Raw genomic sequence first — 19507 nt, forward strand, 5'->3', positions numbered from 1 at the left:
CACCTCTGCTTTGGAGCAAAAAGAAAAACCTCCACAAAGTGATTAGAATAGCCTCTCAGTACAGTACACTTGATAGAACACTCAAGGATTAGTACATGGAGCTAATAAAGCAGGGAAGGCATAAAACTTGCTCCAGAATCTAACATTATTTAACTGTACCAACATGTTCTGCAGTGGTTCGCTGAGCAATTTCTTTGAATCCCTCTCAATTTTTTAATCCCTGTTGCAAGCTCACCTCTCCCAAACTGTGCTTACTTCCCCCAATGATTGATTGGGTTGGAATTATCTAGGGAATTTTCAGCCGGCCCATCTGCCAAAGCTTTTGAGCACTGAGAAGTTTTATCCTTATTTTAAGTGATATAATTAAAGTCAATAATAAAAGCTATCTATGACAAGAAATCAGAACAGGTTACTATCATGGTCTCTTACACATAATCCTACACGTATGAACACACATGAAATCGTTTTCTCAAATAGAGTTTATTCCAAAATCAAATTTAGGATACACATGAGACTACAGGTAGTCCCCAACTTACAACCACAACTGAGCCCAAAATTTATGTTGCAAAGTGAGAAATTTATTAAGTGAGTTTTGCCCCATTTTATGACTTTTCTTGCCACATTTGTTAAGTGAACCACCACAGTTGTAAAACTAGGAACAGGGTTGTTAAATGGATCTGGTTTCCCCATTCATTTTGCTTGTCACAAGGTTGCAAAACATGGTCACAAGACCACGGTCATAAGTGTGAAAAATTGTCATCGGTCACTTCTTTCACTGCCATTACAACTTTGAACAGTCACTAAATGAACTGTTGCAAATCGAGGACTAAATGTATTTTTAGGAATACTCTGCTGCTGTTACTAATTCTTTGTCACCGTCAGACAGGTGCACCAGTCACTGTTGCTATTTTCTGTCTACCTTGTATATAGCATGGTACAGAAGAGGCTATGTCCCACTCTGTAAGAAGAGGGTTAATATATGCCAATCTCCTATGCATGCATCATTTTCTGGATCACAACAGATCAGATGTACACCCAGCTTGCTATGGATGGAATCCATCTGCAAGCTCCAGATCCACATTTGTGTCCATATTAGGACAGAGTCTTTCTTAGGTCACCATGAAGTTCACGAAAATATACAAGCTATCTCTCAGCTTCTGCGAATGCTTTATGCAAACCTGGGGTATCTAGTTTGCAGAGCTATTTATATGCAAAGAGTTTCACACGGCACTTGGTGTAAGGCAGCCAATTCCATACCAGATATTTCCCCAGAATTTAAGGAAGAATTCGATTTCTTTGAACCTGTGAATTATAAGTGCAACAAAATCAACACCGGAGCAAAGTGGGAAAGGAGAATATAAGAAAAGGAAACCATCAAACCCACTTCATGCACAGCTTGATACACTAAATAAAGAAAAAATAGTTATCTAAAGGTTTTCTCAGTAACTTGAAAACCTTAAGCGAGGAACTTTGGGGTTAATAAGTTACTAGGCCTGAAAAAACCTACATTTTAAAAAATAACTACTTGTTTGCAGAGATGAGCGTGCATGACTACTCAGCAACATTAAGGAGAAGATGATTGCCAAGTCTTCACATGCTAAAGGTAAAGATAAAGGTTCCCCTTGCATCTATGTGTTTGTCATTCCTGACTCTAGGGGGCAGTGCTCATCTCCGTTTCAAAGCCAAAGAGCCAGTGCTGTCCGAAGACATCTCCGTGGTCATGTAGTCGGCATGACTAAATGCTGAAGGTGCACGGAACGCTTTTACCTTCTCACCAAAGGTGGTTCCTATTTTTCTACTTGCATTTTTACATGCTTTCGAACTGCTAGGTTGGCAGAAGCTGGGACAAATAACAGGAGCTCACTCCATTACACGGCGCTAGTGATTCGAACCGCTGAACTGCCAACCTTCTGATCGACAAGCTCAGCATCTTAGCCACTGAGCCACTGCATCCATATTACTATATATATATATATATATATATATATATATATATATATATATATATATATATATATATATATATATATATATATATATATATATATATATATATATATATATATATATATATATATATATATATATATATATATATATATATATATATATATATATATATTACTTAATCTGTTACTTCATTCTAATGAAATATATATTTATGATGTTGGACACCACATTATTCACATGCAACAAACAACCAAAGACTCCCACATTACCTTTATTTACAGGCTACTGACACAGACGGAGATGTTTTATTATGATTGCAATTCCCAGATGCTATGTCAAGAACCAAAAATGGCTTTGTGAATAGAAGGCATCTTTAGATAATGGGTGAGAGTACAGGGGTATAGAGCAAAGGGCTACATTATGTGAAGCAAATGTGGTTTGAACAAAATCTATTTGGTAAAATCTCTTATCAAATTAGAAATGAATGTTTTACGTCCATCAGGTATCAATAAGTCATTATTCTGGTTGTATATTATTAAATCTCTCGTAATGGCCTTTAACGGGGGGAAATGGTGCATCATAGAGGAACAAATTTTTTGACCCAAGGTACATTAAATAGGCTAACTTACAGAATGCATCCAAAATCCCAGGACCCACAACTTCCAAGGGAATGATATGTGGGAAAGTTGTGGCTGCTTCAGCGTGATCTTCATTTTCAAAGTTCCATGACAGATTTCCAGTCAGTCTCACAACCCCTTGCTTCCTCCCGCATCCCACAGCAACCACTTACCAGCACAGCAACCACTTACCAGCAGGCAGGGAAGGGAAGGGAAAGGAAGGGAGATTTCTTATGCTCCCTGCCAGATTCCCACAAGGAAATTTACATAGGGAAGCTGACAGGAAATCAGAAATTGCACTCATGGGTATTTTTGCCTCTGTTTGGATAAGGACACATGACCCAACAGGGCACTGGTTGTCTAGTATTCCCTAAATCCCTTCTGAAGCAAGACAGTATCCCTATATTTCTTGATATACAGTAAAAGAGAATTGATAGTCTCGTGATGCTAAGGATATGAGAGTCCTTAGTATCTCATTCAAGAAATTAAAATAGGCTTTCTCCAGGGGAGGAAAGCTATGGCAAATCTAGACAGCATAGTAAAATTAGAGACATCACCCTGCCAATAAACGTGCATATAGTCAAGGCTATGGTTTTTCCAGTTGCAATATATGGCTGTGAAAGTTGGACCATAAGAAAGGCTGAGTGCCAAAGAATTGAGGTCTTTGAACTCTGGTCCTGGAGAAGACTCCTGCGAGTCCCTTGGACTGCAAGGCGATCCAACCGGTCAACCCTGACTGGTCCTTAGAAGGCCAGATCCTGAAGATGAAACTCAAATACTTTGGCCACCTAATGAGAAGGAAGGACTCACTGGAGAAGAGCCTAATGCTGGGAAAGATTGAGGGCAAAAGAAGAAGGGGACGACAGAGAATGAGGTGGCTGGATGGAGTCACTGAAACAATAGGCATGAGCTTAAATGGACTCCAGAGGATGGCAGAAGACAGGAAGGCCTGGAGAAACATTGTCCATGGGGTCATGATGGGTCAAACATGACTTCCCAACTAACAACAACAAAGTATCTCATTAAATATTTATGCATAATAGTTTCAGTTCTACAATTTACAATCCCCTATCTGTGAAGTGGGTCCATCCAAGAGAAACATGTTTAGAGAGGAAGAAGTGGTAGTCTCTTTTCACCAGTTTTATTCTGCAACTCCTCCATGCTGAATTGAGGCTGCAATAAGTCTTTCATGGGAAGGAGTACAGGGAAAAGTAGAGATATAAGCTCAATGCATCTCCAATATTCTACTTTTTAGCATGGAAGGAGGATATTTGAGGGAACAATTTATTTGAAGGCCTGGATATATAGAGAAGTTTATAAAAGCCCAGATTATTCCATACTTTGCAGAAATAGCTATGCATGTGCGTACACACAGTGGCATTTTTCTTCCAACCAACCACACAGCCGCACAGGGCTCGGGAATCTACTAGGCACAAATTACATTTTTAAATTCTCCATTCAATTTCTGGCAGAGAAATTGGGCAGACAATTTCTCCAAATTTCTCTAAAAAAGAGTCTTCCAATAATCCTAGAAGGCAGAACTCCTATTAGCACTACAATAGCATCACAAGAACCAAGGTGGTGCAGTGGTTAGAAAGCAGCACTGCAGGCTAACTCACTGCTCACTGCCAGTTCGATCCTGATGGGCTCAAGGTTGACTCAGCCTTCCGAGGTTGGTAAAATGAGGACCCAGGTTTTTGTGGGCAATATGCTGACTCTCTAAACCGCTTAGAGAGGACTATAAATCACTATGAAGTGGTATATATGTCTAAGTACTATGGCTATCACAACTGAAAAAGCCCACGGAAATTTCCCTTTTGATATTTTTCCTTAGGATTTAATTGAAGTGTGAGAAGCCATGTAAACGGCAGATCATTGGAGAGAAGATTGGATGATATATACATCTTTAGCTACGTCATAACTGAATAAATTCAACAATATGACACTCATATTTTCCATGACAATTTTACCAGAATCCTCTTCTCTTTTGAGAACAGTTTTTCTTTCATCAAATTGAATGAGTTAGGAGGGGGGAAAGGTAAGTTCTCTGCTCAACAATTATAGCTGTCAACAGCAGGTTCTCATATTACTGCACCCAAATTCATCTCCAAAAATAATAAGAACTTTCTGTTAGATCTGGGCAACGAGAGAACAGACTGCGGACACGAAGTGACTTAACAGCTCTTTATTAGTAGTAATAGTGATCCAGCTTGCTCTGTGGTCGGAGGGTTCCCCTTTTATAGTACTCGGGTACGCCTCTCGACCAATCAGAGTAATACCTGTTTCCCGCTGTAGCAGCGGACCAGAGAGGAGACTTCCTCCGATATATGTTAATATCTAACACCCCTCCCCTCCTAGACGGAACGTTGCGGTTAGTAACATAGTCCTTTAGATACGTTGGTGTTTGTCTTGCTTGGGATGAGCGTCGCAGTTCGGTTTGGTTAGAAGTGGTTGCAGGATCGGGTGCTTTTCCTGTTTCACGTTCGGGAGGTTTTGTGCCCTCGTTGCTAGGGCGTTCCGGAGTCTGCTCGGTTGCGTTGTCTGGGGTTTGCTCTGCTCCGTGCTCGATCTCTTGTTCCGACCTGGGTTCGCAGGTGTCGTAGTTCTCTATGATGGGGCTCTCGAGTGGCTGACTTTCCGCTGGCTGGAAACTCTCGTCTTCGGTTCGAAGGTCTGAATATGCTAGGCAACCCCGAAGTTGATCGATGTGCCTTTTCCAATTCCGCCCATCTTCCAGCTCCAGCAGATACGATCGTGGACCCGTGATGCCAATGACCTTGGCCGGCATCCACAATGTTCCCCCTGCATAGTTGTGGGCGTATACTGAATCCCCTATGCTGAAAGACCGAATTTTGCTTGTGGAGTCTGGGGGAGCTGTGGCAGAGTAATTTGGGTGAAGACGGTCCAGGTGAGACCGTAGGCGGCGGCCCATTAGTAGTTCAGCGGGGCTCCTACCCGTCGTTGCGCATGGGGTAATATGCTGAATTAAGAGGTAATGGTCAATGCGTGTTTGCCAATCACCTGGACCCATCCTAGCGAGGGCCTCTTTTGCGAATCGCACCATTCTCTCCGCCTGTCCGTTTGATGCCGGATGGAATGGCGCGACGAGGGCATGCCGAACTCCCTGACCTACTAAAAACGTTTCGAAATGCATGGCCGTGAATTGGGGCCCGTTGTCGGAGACTAGGAGGTCGGGCAGGCCATGAGTGGCGAAAAGTCGCCGTAGAACCTTGATGACTGCCTCTGCCGTGGTTGAAGTCATTAGGACTACCTCTAGCCATTTGGAATATGCATCCACAACTATAAGGAAAGTCTGACCTTGAACTGGCCCTGCGAAGTCGATGTGTATTCTCGACCAGGGTGCTCTCGGCTTTTCCCATTCCGTGGCGGGTGCTTCCGGGGGTGCTGGTCTCGATTCTTGGCATGGATCGCAAGTGGCCACCCACTCCTCTATCTCTTTGTCCATGTTTGGCCACCAAACATAACTTCTCGCCAAAGCCTTCATTCTAACGATCCCCGGATGCCCGACATGTACTGCATCTAACACATTTTTTCGTAAAGCATAAGGAATAACAACTCGATCCCCCCACAATAAACAACCTTGTAACACTGAGAGTTCATCCCGTTTTGACCAAAACACTTTGAATTCTGGGCCCACGTTTCCCTTCGGCCACCCCCTCCAAACCCAAGTTTGAACTTGTTTTATTAAACTGTCTTTAGAGGAGAACCTTGCAACGTCGCAGGAAGAAACCGGTCCTGAGTCCAAACAGTCAATGAGCAACACCGGTACTTCGGGAGTGGGGTCTGGCAACAGGTCCGGTAGTGGGCAACGGCTGAGTGCGTCTGCGTGTCCTAGAGTGGAACCCGGTCGATGAATTAACTTGTAGGAGTACGCAGCCAGGAAAACAGTCCACCTGGTCATGCGTGGAGAAAGGGAGACCGGGGTGGGGCGGTTTCCCGCCAAAAGTCCCAACAGTGGTTTGTGATCAGTAATTAGTTCAAAATCGCGGCCGTAGAGGTATTCATGGAAACGTTTTACTCCAGCTACCGCAGCTAACGCTTCCCTGTCCATCTGGCTGTAGTTCCTCTCGGCCGATGAAAGAGTTCTAGAGTAGAACGCGATGGGTGCTTCTTTTCCGTCTGGCATCCTGTGGCTAAGGACTGCGCCGACTCCAAAGGGTGATGCGTCGCAGGTCAATACTAGCGGTAGTGTCTGGCTGTATTGGACTAACAGCGAGTCAGTGGTGAGCAGGCGCTTTACCCCGGCAAAAGCTGCTGCTTCGGATCGTCCCCATCTCCATGGCGCGTTTCACTGGAGTAGTCGATGTAGCGGCTCAGCAACGGTCGCCTTCTGTCTCAGAAAAACGCTGTAGAAGTTAAGTAGTCCGAGGAAGGCCTGCAGTTTGGTCTGGTTACGTGGTGTGGGGGCGTCCTGGATCGCCTTAATTTTCTTTGAAGTGGGGTGTATTCCCTGACCATCGATTCTATATCCCAGGAATTCTACGCTAGGCACGTTAATTTGGCATTTTCCCTTTTTAAGGCGGAGACCCTTTTCTCTGATTCTGGCCAAAACAGTTCTGACTCTTTTATTTAATTGCTCCTTGTTTGCAGCGGACACCAAGATGTCGTCGAAATAGGGGACGACTCCCGGTATCCCTTGCAAAAGCCGTTCCATGACGCTCTGGAACAAACCTGGAGCAACGCTCACACCGAATTGCAGCCGGTTGCATTTGAATGCCCCTCTATGCGTCACTATAGTTTGGGCCTCCGCTGTGGCGCTATCTACGGGCAGCTGCTGGTAAGCTTGTGCCATGTCTAATTTAGCAAATACCTTTCCTGGCCCCAACGAGTGCAATAAGTGCTGTACTACAGGCACAGGATACGCGCTTTGTTGTAGCGCGACATTAATTGTGCATTTATAGTCCGCGCAGATGCGGACTGATCCGTCTGGTTTGACTGGGGTCACAATGGGAGTTTCCCAACGCGCGTGATCCACCGGCTCAAGGACTCCTTGCTCTACTAATTTATCTATTTCCTTGTCTATTTTTGGGCGGAGTGCAAAAGGCACTCGTCTCGGCTTAAGTCGGATTGGCGCCACTTTGGGGTCTAAATTAAATGATATTGGTTTGCCCACATACTTACCAAGACCGGGGCTGAACACATCCTCGAACTCCTTAAAAATCTGTTCAGCGCTGCTGTTTTCTACGGCGTTGATTCCGGTGACTTCTAACCCCAGGGCTTCAAACCAATCAAGCCCCAGAAGGTTCTGTAATGGCGCGCTGGCAATGGTCACGGGCAGCTGGGCTACGATGTCCTTGAAACGGATTTGGAATGTGCCTTGGCCCACGATGGGGACTTGGTTCCCCTGGTAGTCTCGTAGCAGGACGTCTGGAACGCGTAGTTGGCTCTTTCTGAGGCTAGGGATAGCCTGTTTCATGGATGCCCATGAAATGATCGTCAGGGTCGATCCTGTGTCAACTTCTAGCTCGCATGGTGAGCCCTCCAAGAGGACTGTGACTCTCAGCCTTTTTGGCCGCTTGGGGCGGACCTGACTTATCGTGGTGAGATATGTTCGCAACTCCTCTCTCTGGGTCAACTCTATCTCAGTATCTGTATCCTGAAAATACTCTCGTTGAGCGTCTTGATAGAACGCTCTTTCAGCTCTTTGTGAGTAATCTCTCTGGGGGTACGCTCGCTCAGCTCCTTGTGTGTAATCTCTCTGGGGATACGCTCGCTCAGCTCTTTGGGAATTTTCTCTCTGGGTAAACACTTGTGGATTTCTCTCTGGGCGCCCTTTTTGGTTTCGCCAAGCCCCTGGGTTGGGCTTCTGTTGGCGGTACATGGGTGGCTGCCGTGAGGCAGGGACTTCGCTCCAGCACACTCGTGCGATGTGCCCAAGTTTGTTGCAGTGCGAACAAACAACGTTCCTGAACCTACAAGTAGACCTGGGGTGATTCCCTCCGCAGCTTGCGCAGGGCGGCAAATGGAATCCGGGTCTCCCCCCAGGCCTCACGTGACTGCTCCGCATCAGGTGACTGTCCTCGAACTCGGGATCCTCGTAGTCGGGGCTTGTGTCCTCGTAGTGAACTTTGGTGTGTCTTGGCGCTGGCTGGCCAGTGTTAAACCCGCGTTGAATTGTCTCCGCTGATCTGTCTGCTGCTTCTGAAGCTCTTGCCTCCTCGAGTACAATCTGTAGGCTTAAATTGGTTTTGGCTAACAGCCGCTTTTGTAGGGAAATGTCTCTCAGCCCGCTAACGAGTCGATCCATAATCTGCTCATCCAGGTCTCTGAATCCACAATGTGTGGCTGCTTTTCGTAGTGCTGCAACGTACTGGTTGATAGATTCTCCCGCCTTCTGGTTCCTCGTGTTGAACGCTTGGCGGCAAACGTGGCGGGAAGGTTTTGGCACGTAATGAGTCTGTAGAGCCTGTTGCAACGCCGCCCATGATACTGCCTGTATTGGAGTAGGCGCGGTGAGGTCTCTGGTCGTGTTGAATACTTCTTTTCCGCAGTAGCCGAGGAAAATGTTTTTCTTCCGGGCGTCGGTGATTCCCGTATATTCATTCGCTTCGAGAAAACACTCGAAACGAATCATGAAGGCTTCCCATTCGTCATTCTCTGGGTCGAATGGAGCGGGGGGAGCATGTATCGCCATCTTCTCTTGTTTGAATTTGCCGCGCTGCGGTGGCTTGAGATGGCTGCCAGAATTTCTGCCGAATTCCTGGGCTGGATCAAATCCGGAGATTCTGGAGGTAGCGTTCTTCGTCCTATCTGTCTCTCGATCCCATCCTCGTTGCCAATGTTAGATCTGGGCAACAAGAGAACAGACTGCGGACACGAAGTGACTTAACAGCTCTTTATTAGTAGTAATAGTGATCCAGCTTGCTCTGTGGTCGGAGGGTTCCCCTTTTATAGTACTCGGGTACGCCTCTCGACCAATCAGAGTAATACCTGTTTCCCACTGTAGCAGCGGACCAGAGAGGAGACTTCCTCCGATATATGTTAATATCTAACACTTTCTATGTGTAGCCACTAGTTCCACAGAGACAAAGGTATCCTTCAGTGATTTTTCAAATGGAAAAGCCTCAAAATAATTAATAACTAACTGTACCTTCATTTTTCAGTGCTATCAATTCACAGGAAGCTGGTCCTCTGTTGTACTGAGTTTTTCTTTCTTTCTGTATAAAAGACACAAAGAATAATAATTTACTGTATGGAGGAGGAGGGGAAGGTCACAAAGACAAAAACTTGACAGAATCAGATCATTTTGGTGAAATTTTGATGCTGACAACATGGGATATTCTCTGAATTTTTCTAACAGCAAATTATTCAATGGTGGCATAGTTCATAATTCCTCAGATTGACGATCAGTTCCTTTTTCACTTAAGAACTGTCCTTATTTACCATCTTGTGAAATCAATTATATCCCCTGTGTTTGGTATCATTGCTGCCAAAGGAAAATTGTGTGTGTGTTAGAGCAGTGGTCACCACTGGTGGTCCATAAGAAAATGTTGGTGGTCCCCAGAAAAATTATTTGCATTTTTATATTGCACTAAATACTATTTATCATTTTTTTAAAAATCATAGTGGTCCGTGAGATTTAAAATTATGAATTTAGTGGTCCCTGAGGTCCAAAAGGCTGTGACCCCTGTGCTAGAGGCAGAAGCCACCGGACTGTTGCTAAAGTTCAGGTTTCTCCGCCAGATGTAAAGACATTATTGGTACACAGCTAGCTCATCATTTTGGAAAAACAACTGCTCTGTTTTGCCACTTTTGAGGCAAAGGTCATGAAATCTAGGCAGAATTTATTCCGTTTATTTATAAAATATTCTATTGTTCATGGTAGAGTACCTATTTCCTGGCAGGAAATGCCAGACTTTCCCCATAAAGAAACAGCATATCCTTGGAGTTCCCCTACAGGGAGATCACAAGCAAAGTTTACCTAGAGATTTATCATAGGTGAAATAAATTGGGCTTAACTTGCTAAGTCTTTCTTAAAGATGAAGGCGTCGATCACCTGTTTCGTAATACCAAGCATAAAGACTTCTAACTCACTGTTAAACAGCATGTCAAAGATTCCACATTCGGTATCTGGCATCTCCTGGTAAGGCTTGGAAAGACTTGCTGCCAATCAGTTTTGGCTATATACTTAGGCTGAAAATAGCTGAGATGTAGCATGGTCTGAATCGGGACTGTAAGAAATTGTCTACTGCTATGTACATTTTTGCCATGAGTTAAAGTAATGCTCCTTTTAATTGTGACAGACTGAAGCATCACACAGCATCTCATCGCTGTGACATAGCACTGGGTATCCTTAGTTTCCCTCATCAGTTATCATTTCATCCATGTTTTATGTTATACTATTAAGGTAAATCTATATTGTTTCTCCAAGATGCAAATACATTGTTTAAAATGTATGTTTTTTTAAAAAAAAGAATAAAGAAACCAGACTATTCACACATAAAACAAAAAGTCGTGCCTGCATCAGGTAGAAGCAAATTACAAGAATAAATCTCATTCTGCCTTTAACTATAGGCGTTCACCTTGTACATATAGCTGAGTTGCTTTTCTCCATATTGCCTATGCTTCATCATGTCTCGGATGCTATGAAAAGAAGAACTGCTAAGAACTGCTCACAGAAGGAGATTTGTGATAATATTGGACTGCTGCAATGAGCTCTACATGGAGCTGCCTCTGAAGAAGATTCAGAGCTTTCAACTAGTGCAGAATGGGGTAAGTGGTGGTGGCTCCTCTGCACATGTACCACTACTACTTTGTGAGGTGATTTTTTTGCTGGTGCCCAGTGCTTCTGGGTCCAATTCAAAGTGCGGGTCGTCACTTTGAAAGCCCTTCATAGCTTGGGATCAGGTCACTTGAAGGACTATCTATTTTCCTGGATGTTTCTACTTGTTTCATCCAGTTTGGCAGGATGGGTAATTTCTGGGTCTCAATGGGGACCCTATCTATTTATTAGATTTTGCACCCTGTTTTTATAAGTAACTCAAGATGGGAAACATATGAAATCCTCCTCCTGCTTTCCCACAACATCAATCCTGTGAGGTGAGTTGGGTTGAGAGAAGGTGACTGACCTTAAGTCACCCAGTCAGCCTTCAGGCCTAAGACCCAGGAGGCATATTCCACCTTGTGGATATTCTTCTTTTGGCTATTGGGATGCCCTGATCTGGTTCTGAACCTGCACCTGGGACCCCCAAGTGGGTAAAGGGTGCTGTGTCTTGGCTGTGCAAGTGACTGTTGATTGTGATATCTTCCTCAGCTGCTGTGTATTTTAATTTTGGTATTTGTGGTTGGAATTGTTAGTTTATTTGAAGATTGCTTGCTGCCCAGAGTCATTTAATGAGATGGGTGGCCATACAAATTGAATAAATGAGTAAACAAACATTGCAATAGTACTGTACAAAAATAAAAATAAAAAGGAAGGAAGGAATGGAGGGAGGGAGGGAGGGAGGGAAGGAAGGAAAGAGAGAAAGAAAGAAAGTTAGTTCAGTGTCACTAAATCACATAAGAATGAAACCCAGACTCTTTTAATGGCAATTGCACTCAAACAAACTTTTGCTACATTTCTGAGAAATTTCTGTAGAAAAATTTGCTAGGAAAAAGCAAATAATTTCAGTTTCAGACCAGCCTGCACAGTAAGCAGTGAAGTTATGAGCTTAGCACACCAAGCAAGATACAAGGAGTCCTCGACTTACGACTGGTCACTTAGCAACCGTTCACACTTATAATGGACATATGTGGGGGCTACTTGCAATTTGGATTCAAAATATCAACAGTTGGGCCCTCTCAGGACCATGTGACCAAACTCGGCAACTGTTTGAGCATTCCATGGCCATGTGACCATGTTGTACAATGCTTTGCTGAAAACTGGCATTTACTTCCAGTTTTCAGCAAAACCACACCCATAGCATATACCATTGGTTGGTTCAACTACTGTGACATTTGCTTAACAACTGCATTGACCACTTTATGACCATGGCATTCATTTAATGACACTGCAAAAAGGGTCATAAACCTTTGCCAATTTTCACAACTTACAAAGAGGACTTGACAAAGATTATCTGTTTATCTGACACATGGTTTACTGCAGTGTTTCTCCACCTCAGACACTCTGCTGGCTGAGGAATTCTGGGAATTGAAGTCCATCTTAAAATCACTGAGGTTGAGAAATACTGTTCTACCGAATTAATTGCAGAGTTGGAACAGACGCAGAAACAGTCTGAATAGCCGATGTGATTAAATGGGCTACGATGAACTTGGACCATTGTCTTTTCTACTCTGGGGTCACATTGTGAAACCTAGGGAGTTTTTAAAGAAAAAGATCCTTGCACATCTGAAAACACACAAATAATGGATTGTAACATCCACCCTCGTATTCCCTTTAGTGGACTGCGAAATATGTTCAGCTTCCCTCTTCTTTTTATTTTGCATTCTGCTTTCTGTCCTTGCAGCTGGCTCCATCCTTTACCTTAGCTGAGATGAGAAAATTGCCCCCCCCTCCCGAATTCCCTTAAGGAGTGTCGGGAAAGGAGCAGCTGGAAAACATGAAGGAGGCTTAAGAAACTGACAAACAAGGGACAAGAGCTTGGCACTGCACTCCACTGAACCAGGGTGCAACGCACACTTTCCAATAGTTGTGCCAGACGCCTCCCCTTAACCCAAACGTCACATCACATATGCCCATAATTCTCCTGGAGCAGCTAGACAGCCAATCACAACACGCAGCTGGGCAACCGGGTGAAGCCCAGCTGGTAACTCAACAACAATTTGCTGCTTTTTATAGCTAACTCCAGAGGTTGAAATCAGGGTGCAGAGTGCACTGTCCTTCAGAAGACAATAAATTATCACTGGTTATCGGGCAGAATCTCAGTCCTCATAATTCCTCCAAATATTTGGCACTCACCCATATCCAGCAGAGGCTGCAGTTCGAGCAGCGATATCATCAGTTCAGGAATGCTTTGTTTCAGCATCCACTGTTTTTACCATCTCCTTAAGATTTGCTACTGTCAGAGTTTCCATCTCAGCCTAATTTTAAATAAGGATGTATATAAAGACTTAGATTTTGATTTTGGGGGTTAAGACTTGGCGCTACATCCATTTTGCAATCAAAGTAGCAATAGCAATAGCACTTAGACTTACGTACCGTTTCACAGTGCTTTACAGCCCTGTCTAAACTGTTTGCAGAATCAGTATATTCCCCCCAACAATCTGGGTCCTCATTTTACCCACCTTGGAAGGATGGAAGGCTGAGTCAACTTTGACCCTGGTGAGATTTGAACTGACAAATTGCAGGCAGACAGCAATCAGCAGAAGTAGCCGGCAGTACTGCACTATAACCACTGCGCCACCATGGCTCATTCAAAGTACCCACCTTTGTTGCCCAGGACAGGAGAAACATTAGTACAAAACATTTTCAAGAAGTTGCCCGTTAGGAAAGACTTAATTTGAAACATAAGTGCATAAGTGGGGGGTGGGGGGGAGGCACAGACAAAGCTGGGTACTGTTTATTCTGTACATGACAAAATTGTCTTACGTTTAAGTGACAATTCCTAAAACCTCTTTCTATACCAGGTTTTTTTCTGTGTGGACCACGGTGCGGTCAGGAGGATATAAGCCAAATTGAGACACAGACTTATTTTACAGATAGTCCTCAACTCAGGACAACAATTGACCCCAAAGTTTCCATCGCTAAGAGGCATTTTTGCCCCATTTTATGATCTTTCTTGCCACCGCTGTTAAATGAATCACTTCAGGTGTTAGGTTTCAGTAACACAGTTGTTAAGTGAATTTGGCTTCCCCATTGACGTTGCTTGTCGGAAGATCACCAAAGGGGATCACATGATCATAAATACACGCCACTTGCCAAGTGTCCGAATTTTGATCATGTGACCATGGGGATGCTGCAGTGGTCGTCAGTGGTGGGTTGCTCTTACTGTCACTACCGGTACGCTGCTCGTGGTCTGTTCGTGCACGGGCCGGACGTGCGCTGCACACGCATGCACAATCCACTGCCCCTGTGACAACCAGCTGCTTGTTGGGGCTCGCACAGGGGCCGCATGCAGTGCGCGCAGGCGCACATTTCCGTTTCCCATAAAAACAGAAATAGAGGGTGGGTGGCGGGTGGTCCAAACGAACCACTGTACCGGTATGGTCTCAGCTTCTCCTGGCCACTACCGATTCAGCCGTACCGGGCCGTACCCGCAGCAACCCACCACTCCCTTTTTGGGAGAGGGGGCGGTTTAAAAATCTAAGAAATAAATAAATAAATAAATAAATAAGTGTGAAAAACTATTATAAATCTCTTTTTTCCCCAGTGCCATTGTAACTTTGAATGGTCACAAAAACAAATGGTTGTAAGTCAAGGACTACCTGCATTATATTTGCTATATTGCGTCTGCTGATATCAAAATGTAACATCAGGGGGCAATGGATTGACATTATTTCAGTACAAGTAGTCCTCAACTTACAACGGTTTGGTTAGTGAGCGTTCAAAGTTACAACAACGGCACTGAAAAACGTGACTGATGACTGTTTTTCACAGTTACGACCTTTGCAGCATCCCCATGGTCACATGATCAAAGTTCAGATGCTTAGCAACTGGCTCATATTTATGACGGTTGCTGTGTCCTAGGGTCATGTGATCCCCTTTTGCGACCTTCTGACAAGCAAAGTCAGTGGGGAAGCCAGATTCACTTAACAACCGTGGCAAGAGAGGTTGTAAAATGGAGCAAATGGAACAAAACTCGCTTAACAAACATCTCACTTAACAACAGACATTCGGGGCTCAATTGTGGTCATAAGTCAAGGACTACCTGTATACAGGATAGATGTCAAATAATTTTGCTAGGCCGTTCGTGCTTTACATAATACAGTGTTCTATTTAATCTTCTTCAATCATGGTACTACCTCTTAGGCTGGGGGTCAGCAATTTTAAACATTCAACGAGCCATTTGGACCTGTTTCCCACAGAAAAGAAAACACCGGGAGGTACAAAACCCTTTCCGCGCCTGACTATTTCCTGAGCGGCCACAAAACTAGCCTACGTAGTTGAATTAAACGTTCTGTTTTCTTCTGAAACTTTTCTTTTCTTGGATTTATCCATGGTTGGCCTTCCAGGGTCAAAGAGCTTAATAAATCACATTCTGGCGGGTGTCACATATTTTGAACAACAGGGAGCCGCAGCAGAGGGTTGAAAGAGCCACATGTGGCTCCAGGGCCGCAGTTTTCTCACCCCTATCTTAGACTCATGGCTGGCTAAAGCACAATCAAATTCAACTAAGGGGCCAGAAAAAAATTTCATGCTTTATGTGCTAATCTGCCAACTTAAAGATGGGTAGAATGCATGAAAGGAAATGACCTAAGTGTCGCAACAATATTTAACAGACTAGAAAAAGATGGAGCTGTAGGTCCAATCTAAACATCTGAGTTTGCCAATGAGATTACACTCGGCAGAGAACTAAACAGTAATAGAGTTGGAAGGGACCTTGGAGGTCCTCTAGTCCAACCCCCTGTGCACGCAGGAGACCTGTACTAGGGATTCCAACCGCTGAACTGCCAACCTTTCTGATCGACAAGCTCAGTGTCTTAGCCACTGAGCCACATATAATGTAACCATCTCTTAGGTGTCTCTATACATTGTGCATTGCATATTTATGAACACGAGTTTCTCTCATCCTTCCTCCAGATGCATCTGAAATCATAACTCACATAATTTCCAGCCCCCACCTCACCCCCCCAATGGCTGACTAAGACTTTCAGGAATCGTGTCAGGAGACAGCTACAGTTGAGAAAACGAAATTATTTCATTCATTTCATTCACCAGTTATATTTTCAGCCGTACAAATGCGGTTTTTAAGCAGTACTTGAATTAGATCTAAAATTCCAAATCTGTAGAATAGTCCTTGATGATTAAAGCCGTAAAACAGATATTCGGTCACTTGGTCTTATGTTCATATCAGCTAATACTCAGCCACAACAGAATAGGCTTTATTCCCTTATGTTCTGTGTGCTATAAAATCTCTGAAGAACTGCATATGTTACTCTGTGAAAAAAATCACAAACAAGAAGGGGATATGATAGCACTCTTCATATCCTGAAATAATGTCACATAGAGGAAAGACAGGATCCGGTTTCTCTCATTCCAGACTGCAGGAGATGGTGTAATACTGACAATCAGAGGCAAAAAGTGATTGGGAGGAATGGTAACTTCTCCATTTAGCCACTGCAAGAGAGAGAAGGGGTGGGGAGAGCGCGGGGGGAGAGAAAGAGAGGGAGGGAGGGAGGGAGGGAGGGAGGGAGGGAGGGAGAGAGAGAGAGAGAGAGAGAGAGAGAGAGAGAGAGAGAGAGAGAGAGAGAGAGAGAGAGAAGGCAGTGGTGTTCCCATTGGTCTTTAAGTGTGGAGACCACTTAAATGATAAGATATCATCCTTGGAAAATTCCAGTGTAGAAATCTCTTGGCATAGCGTAGCTTTTACTGATTTTATGCATTAGAAATATGCCAGACTGCAATTCCCATCATTCCAAACAAGCATAGTGGCCATCATAGTTGGAGAGAGCTGTAACGTATTATATTCTGAAGCCAGTTGGTCAAGAGGTTAAGGCACCAGACTAGAAATGAGAAGATGGCGAGTTCTAGTCCTGCTTTAGGCATCTGGGCAACTTTGCGCCAGTCATTCTCTCTCACTTCATCCCACCTCGCTGGGTTGTTGTTGTGGGGAAAATAGGAGAAGGAGGAAGGAGTATTAGTTATGTTCGCCATCTTTAGTTATTTATAAAGATACTAAAGGTGGGATGCAAACAAACAGATATTAAAAGTCCTCGCCTGGGGACAAAATGGATTGTTCCATGGTAGAGAACAATCAATCATTCAATAGTCTTTCATTGTAATTAAAATGCATTGACTAAGATTGTTCTAGCAAGCTTGATTCACAGATGAATTAGAATATGTATACTCTAAAAGATATGTATTTATTTTGTGACTGTGGGTGGTTTTTGTTAATTATATAGCGTTCAATCTGTATACCCTATATTCCAGGCTTTAGAACTACAAAACTTGTGATTTCCAATTAGCGTGATTGGAGACATATTTGAAGTGTAGTCAAGTACTTCTTGTAATCCAGGCTAAGGGGATGGCTAATGTAGGAAGCCATTATCTCATTTTATTTGGTTATTCAAAACACATTTAAATGTATATTTAAAAACACAATAATACGGAATGTGTTCAAGAGATGCAGATGCTTAACCACCTAATAAGATCTCAGATCCATGCCAAATTTCATGCTGTTAGCTTCCCTGTTAGCCACTACAATTCAAATGCATCAATTTATATTGCTATGATAGCTTAGTATTTAATATAATATCACAAATAGAAAACTAACTTTGATTTCTTATTGTATTGTTAAAAATAGCAGCACAGCTGTGTGGGTTAAATGTGGGTCTGTCCTATTATTTACAAAATGAGGTGGGAGACATCTTTGCAACTATGTTAAGAGGCACAAAGTCTCTTTTTTCATTTTTAGGTTACTTACTTACTTGTTTATTATTGGACTTATTTGGTTACCCATTCATACAATGTCTCCAGGCATCTCTCAACAATTCATGAAACATAAAAACATGCCCATCCTCCCAGGCAAACATCCTAGCCCAATGCTTGCATGAAAAGCCAGGTCTTCACAGCCCTCCAGAAGATTAAAAGAGTAGATGTTCCCCTGATCTCCCATGGGATTGTGCTCCAAAGGACTGAGGTGACCTCTTCTGCTTCATCTCCCCAAGTGCCTTTGTCAACTAAGGAGAGACCTAGGCTATGCTGGAGAGGAAAGGTAGCATAGGTGATCCAAAACTCACCCCCTCATTCTATGCAGTGACTAAGATTTCAGCCACACTATGCATCAAACCTCCCTTTGGAACTCATCTGGGTCCATCAGTCACTTGGATGGAGCAGTCATCCAGGCACCTGTGGTGCTTTAAGAGTACTCTAAGAACTCTAGGGACCCTCTAAGGCAGTGATGGCTAAACTTTTTGCCATTGCGTGCAAAAAATGTGGGAACGTGGGGGGGTGTCATGCACAGGCATGCCCACACCCATAATTCTATGTGCGTGACCCCCCTGTGAATGCGCATGTGACCCCCACCCTTCCCCCATTTTTGGTGCATGATGGGCCCGTTTTTTTGCCCTCCCCAGGCTCCAGAGGGGAGGGCGAAAACGGTCTCCCCCACCCTGCCCCCCGGAGGCCCTCTGGAGGCTTCAGGAGGCCGCCTTGAAGCTTCCTGAGGGCAAAAAATGGTCCTAAGGGCAACCCAGAAGTTCAGGAACAGACTTCCCGGTTGCCTGTAGGGCCGTTTTTCACCCTCTGGAGGCTTCAGGAGGCTTCCATGAAGCCTCTGGAGGGAGAAAAACAGCCCAATGCACAAACCAGAAGTCTATTCCTGAACTTCTGGATTGCACGTTGGATTGTTTTTCACCCTCCGGAGGCTTCAGGGTGAAAAACGGCCAAAAATGAAGGCCGAAGTCATCTGGCCATCATGCACATGTGCGCTGGGGCTGACAGGGCAACGCCTCACGTGCCCTAACAAATGGCTCTGCGTGTCACCTAGGTTCGCCATCACAGCTCTAAGGCTAATCAGAAAGTGATGTGACTATGACAAAGAAGTGATGGAATGCATTGGGCCCTCAATTATCTGGATCAGACCTGGTGGCTCATGAACTCCTGAGATGCCTATTGCTTCATGTCCAGAGAAGTCAGATTAAAGACTTGCTGCCAACTCAGCTACCGAGTCCTGGAGCTCAACCAGATGGGTTGCTTTGCAGTAGGGAGACTGAGACAGAAGCAACAATCTCTGGAGGCCAACTTAAAGAGTCTGATACGAATCACCAACTTAAAGGGTCTGACACCATGACTGTGGGCAGTATCTCTGAAAGGAGCACGG

At 44.1% G+C, this 19507-nt stretch overlaps 1 protein-coding gene across 1 annotated transcript in view; it reads right to left on the minus strand.

The window, feature by feature from the left end:
- CCDC69 (coiled-coil domain containing 69) overlaps nucleotides 1-19507 on the minus strand; it is a 39421-nt gene that overhangs the window by 12026 nt on the left and 7888 nt on the right. Inside the window, exon 2 of the mRNA XM_081951419.1 lies at nucleotides 9679-9745. Within this exon, the coding sequence (XP_081807545.1) occupies nucleotides 9679-9745 (67 nt within the window). The remainder of the gene's footprint in view (nucleotides 1-9678; nucleotides 9746-19507) is intronic.

This window comes from Natrix helvetica (genome assembly GCF_964273705.1).
Source record: "Natrix helvetica genome assembly, chromosome: 1".
Lineage (NCBI taxonomy): Eukaryota > Metazoa > Chordata > Lepidosauria > Squamata > Natricidae > Natrix > Natrix helvetica.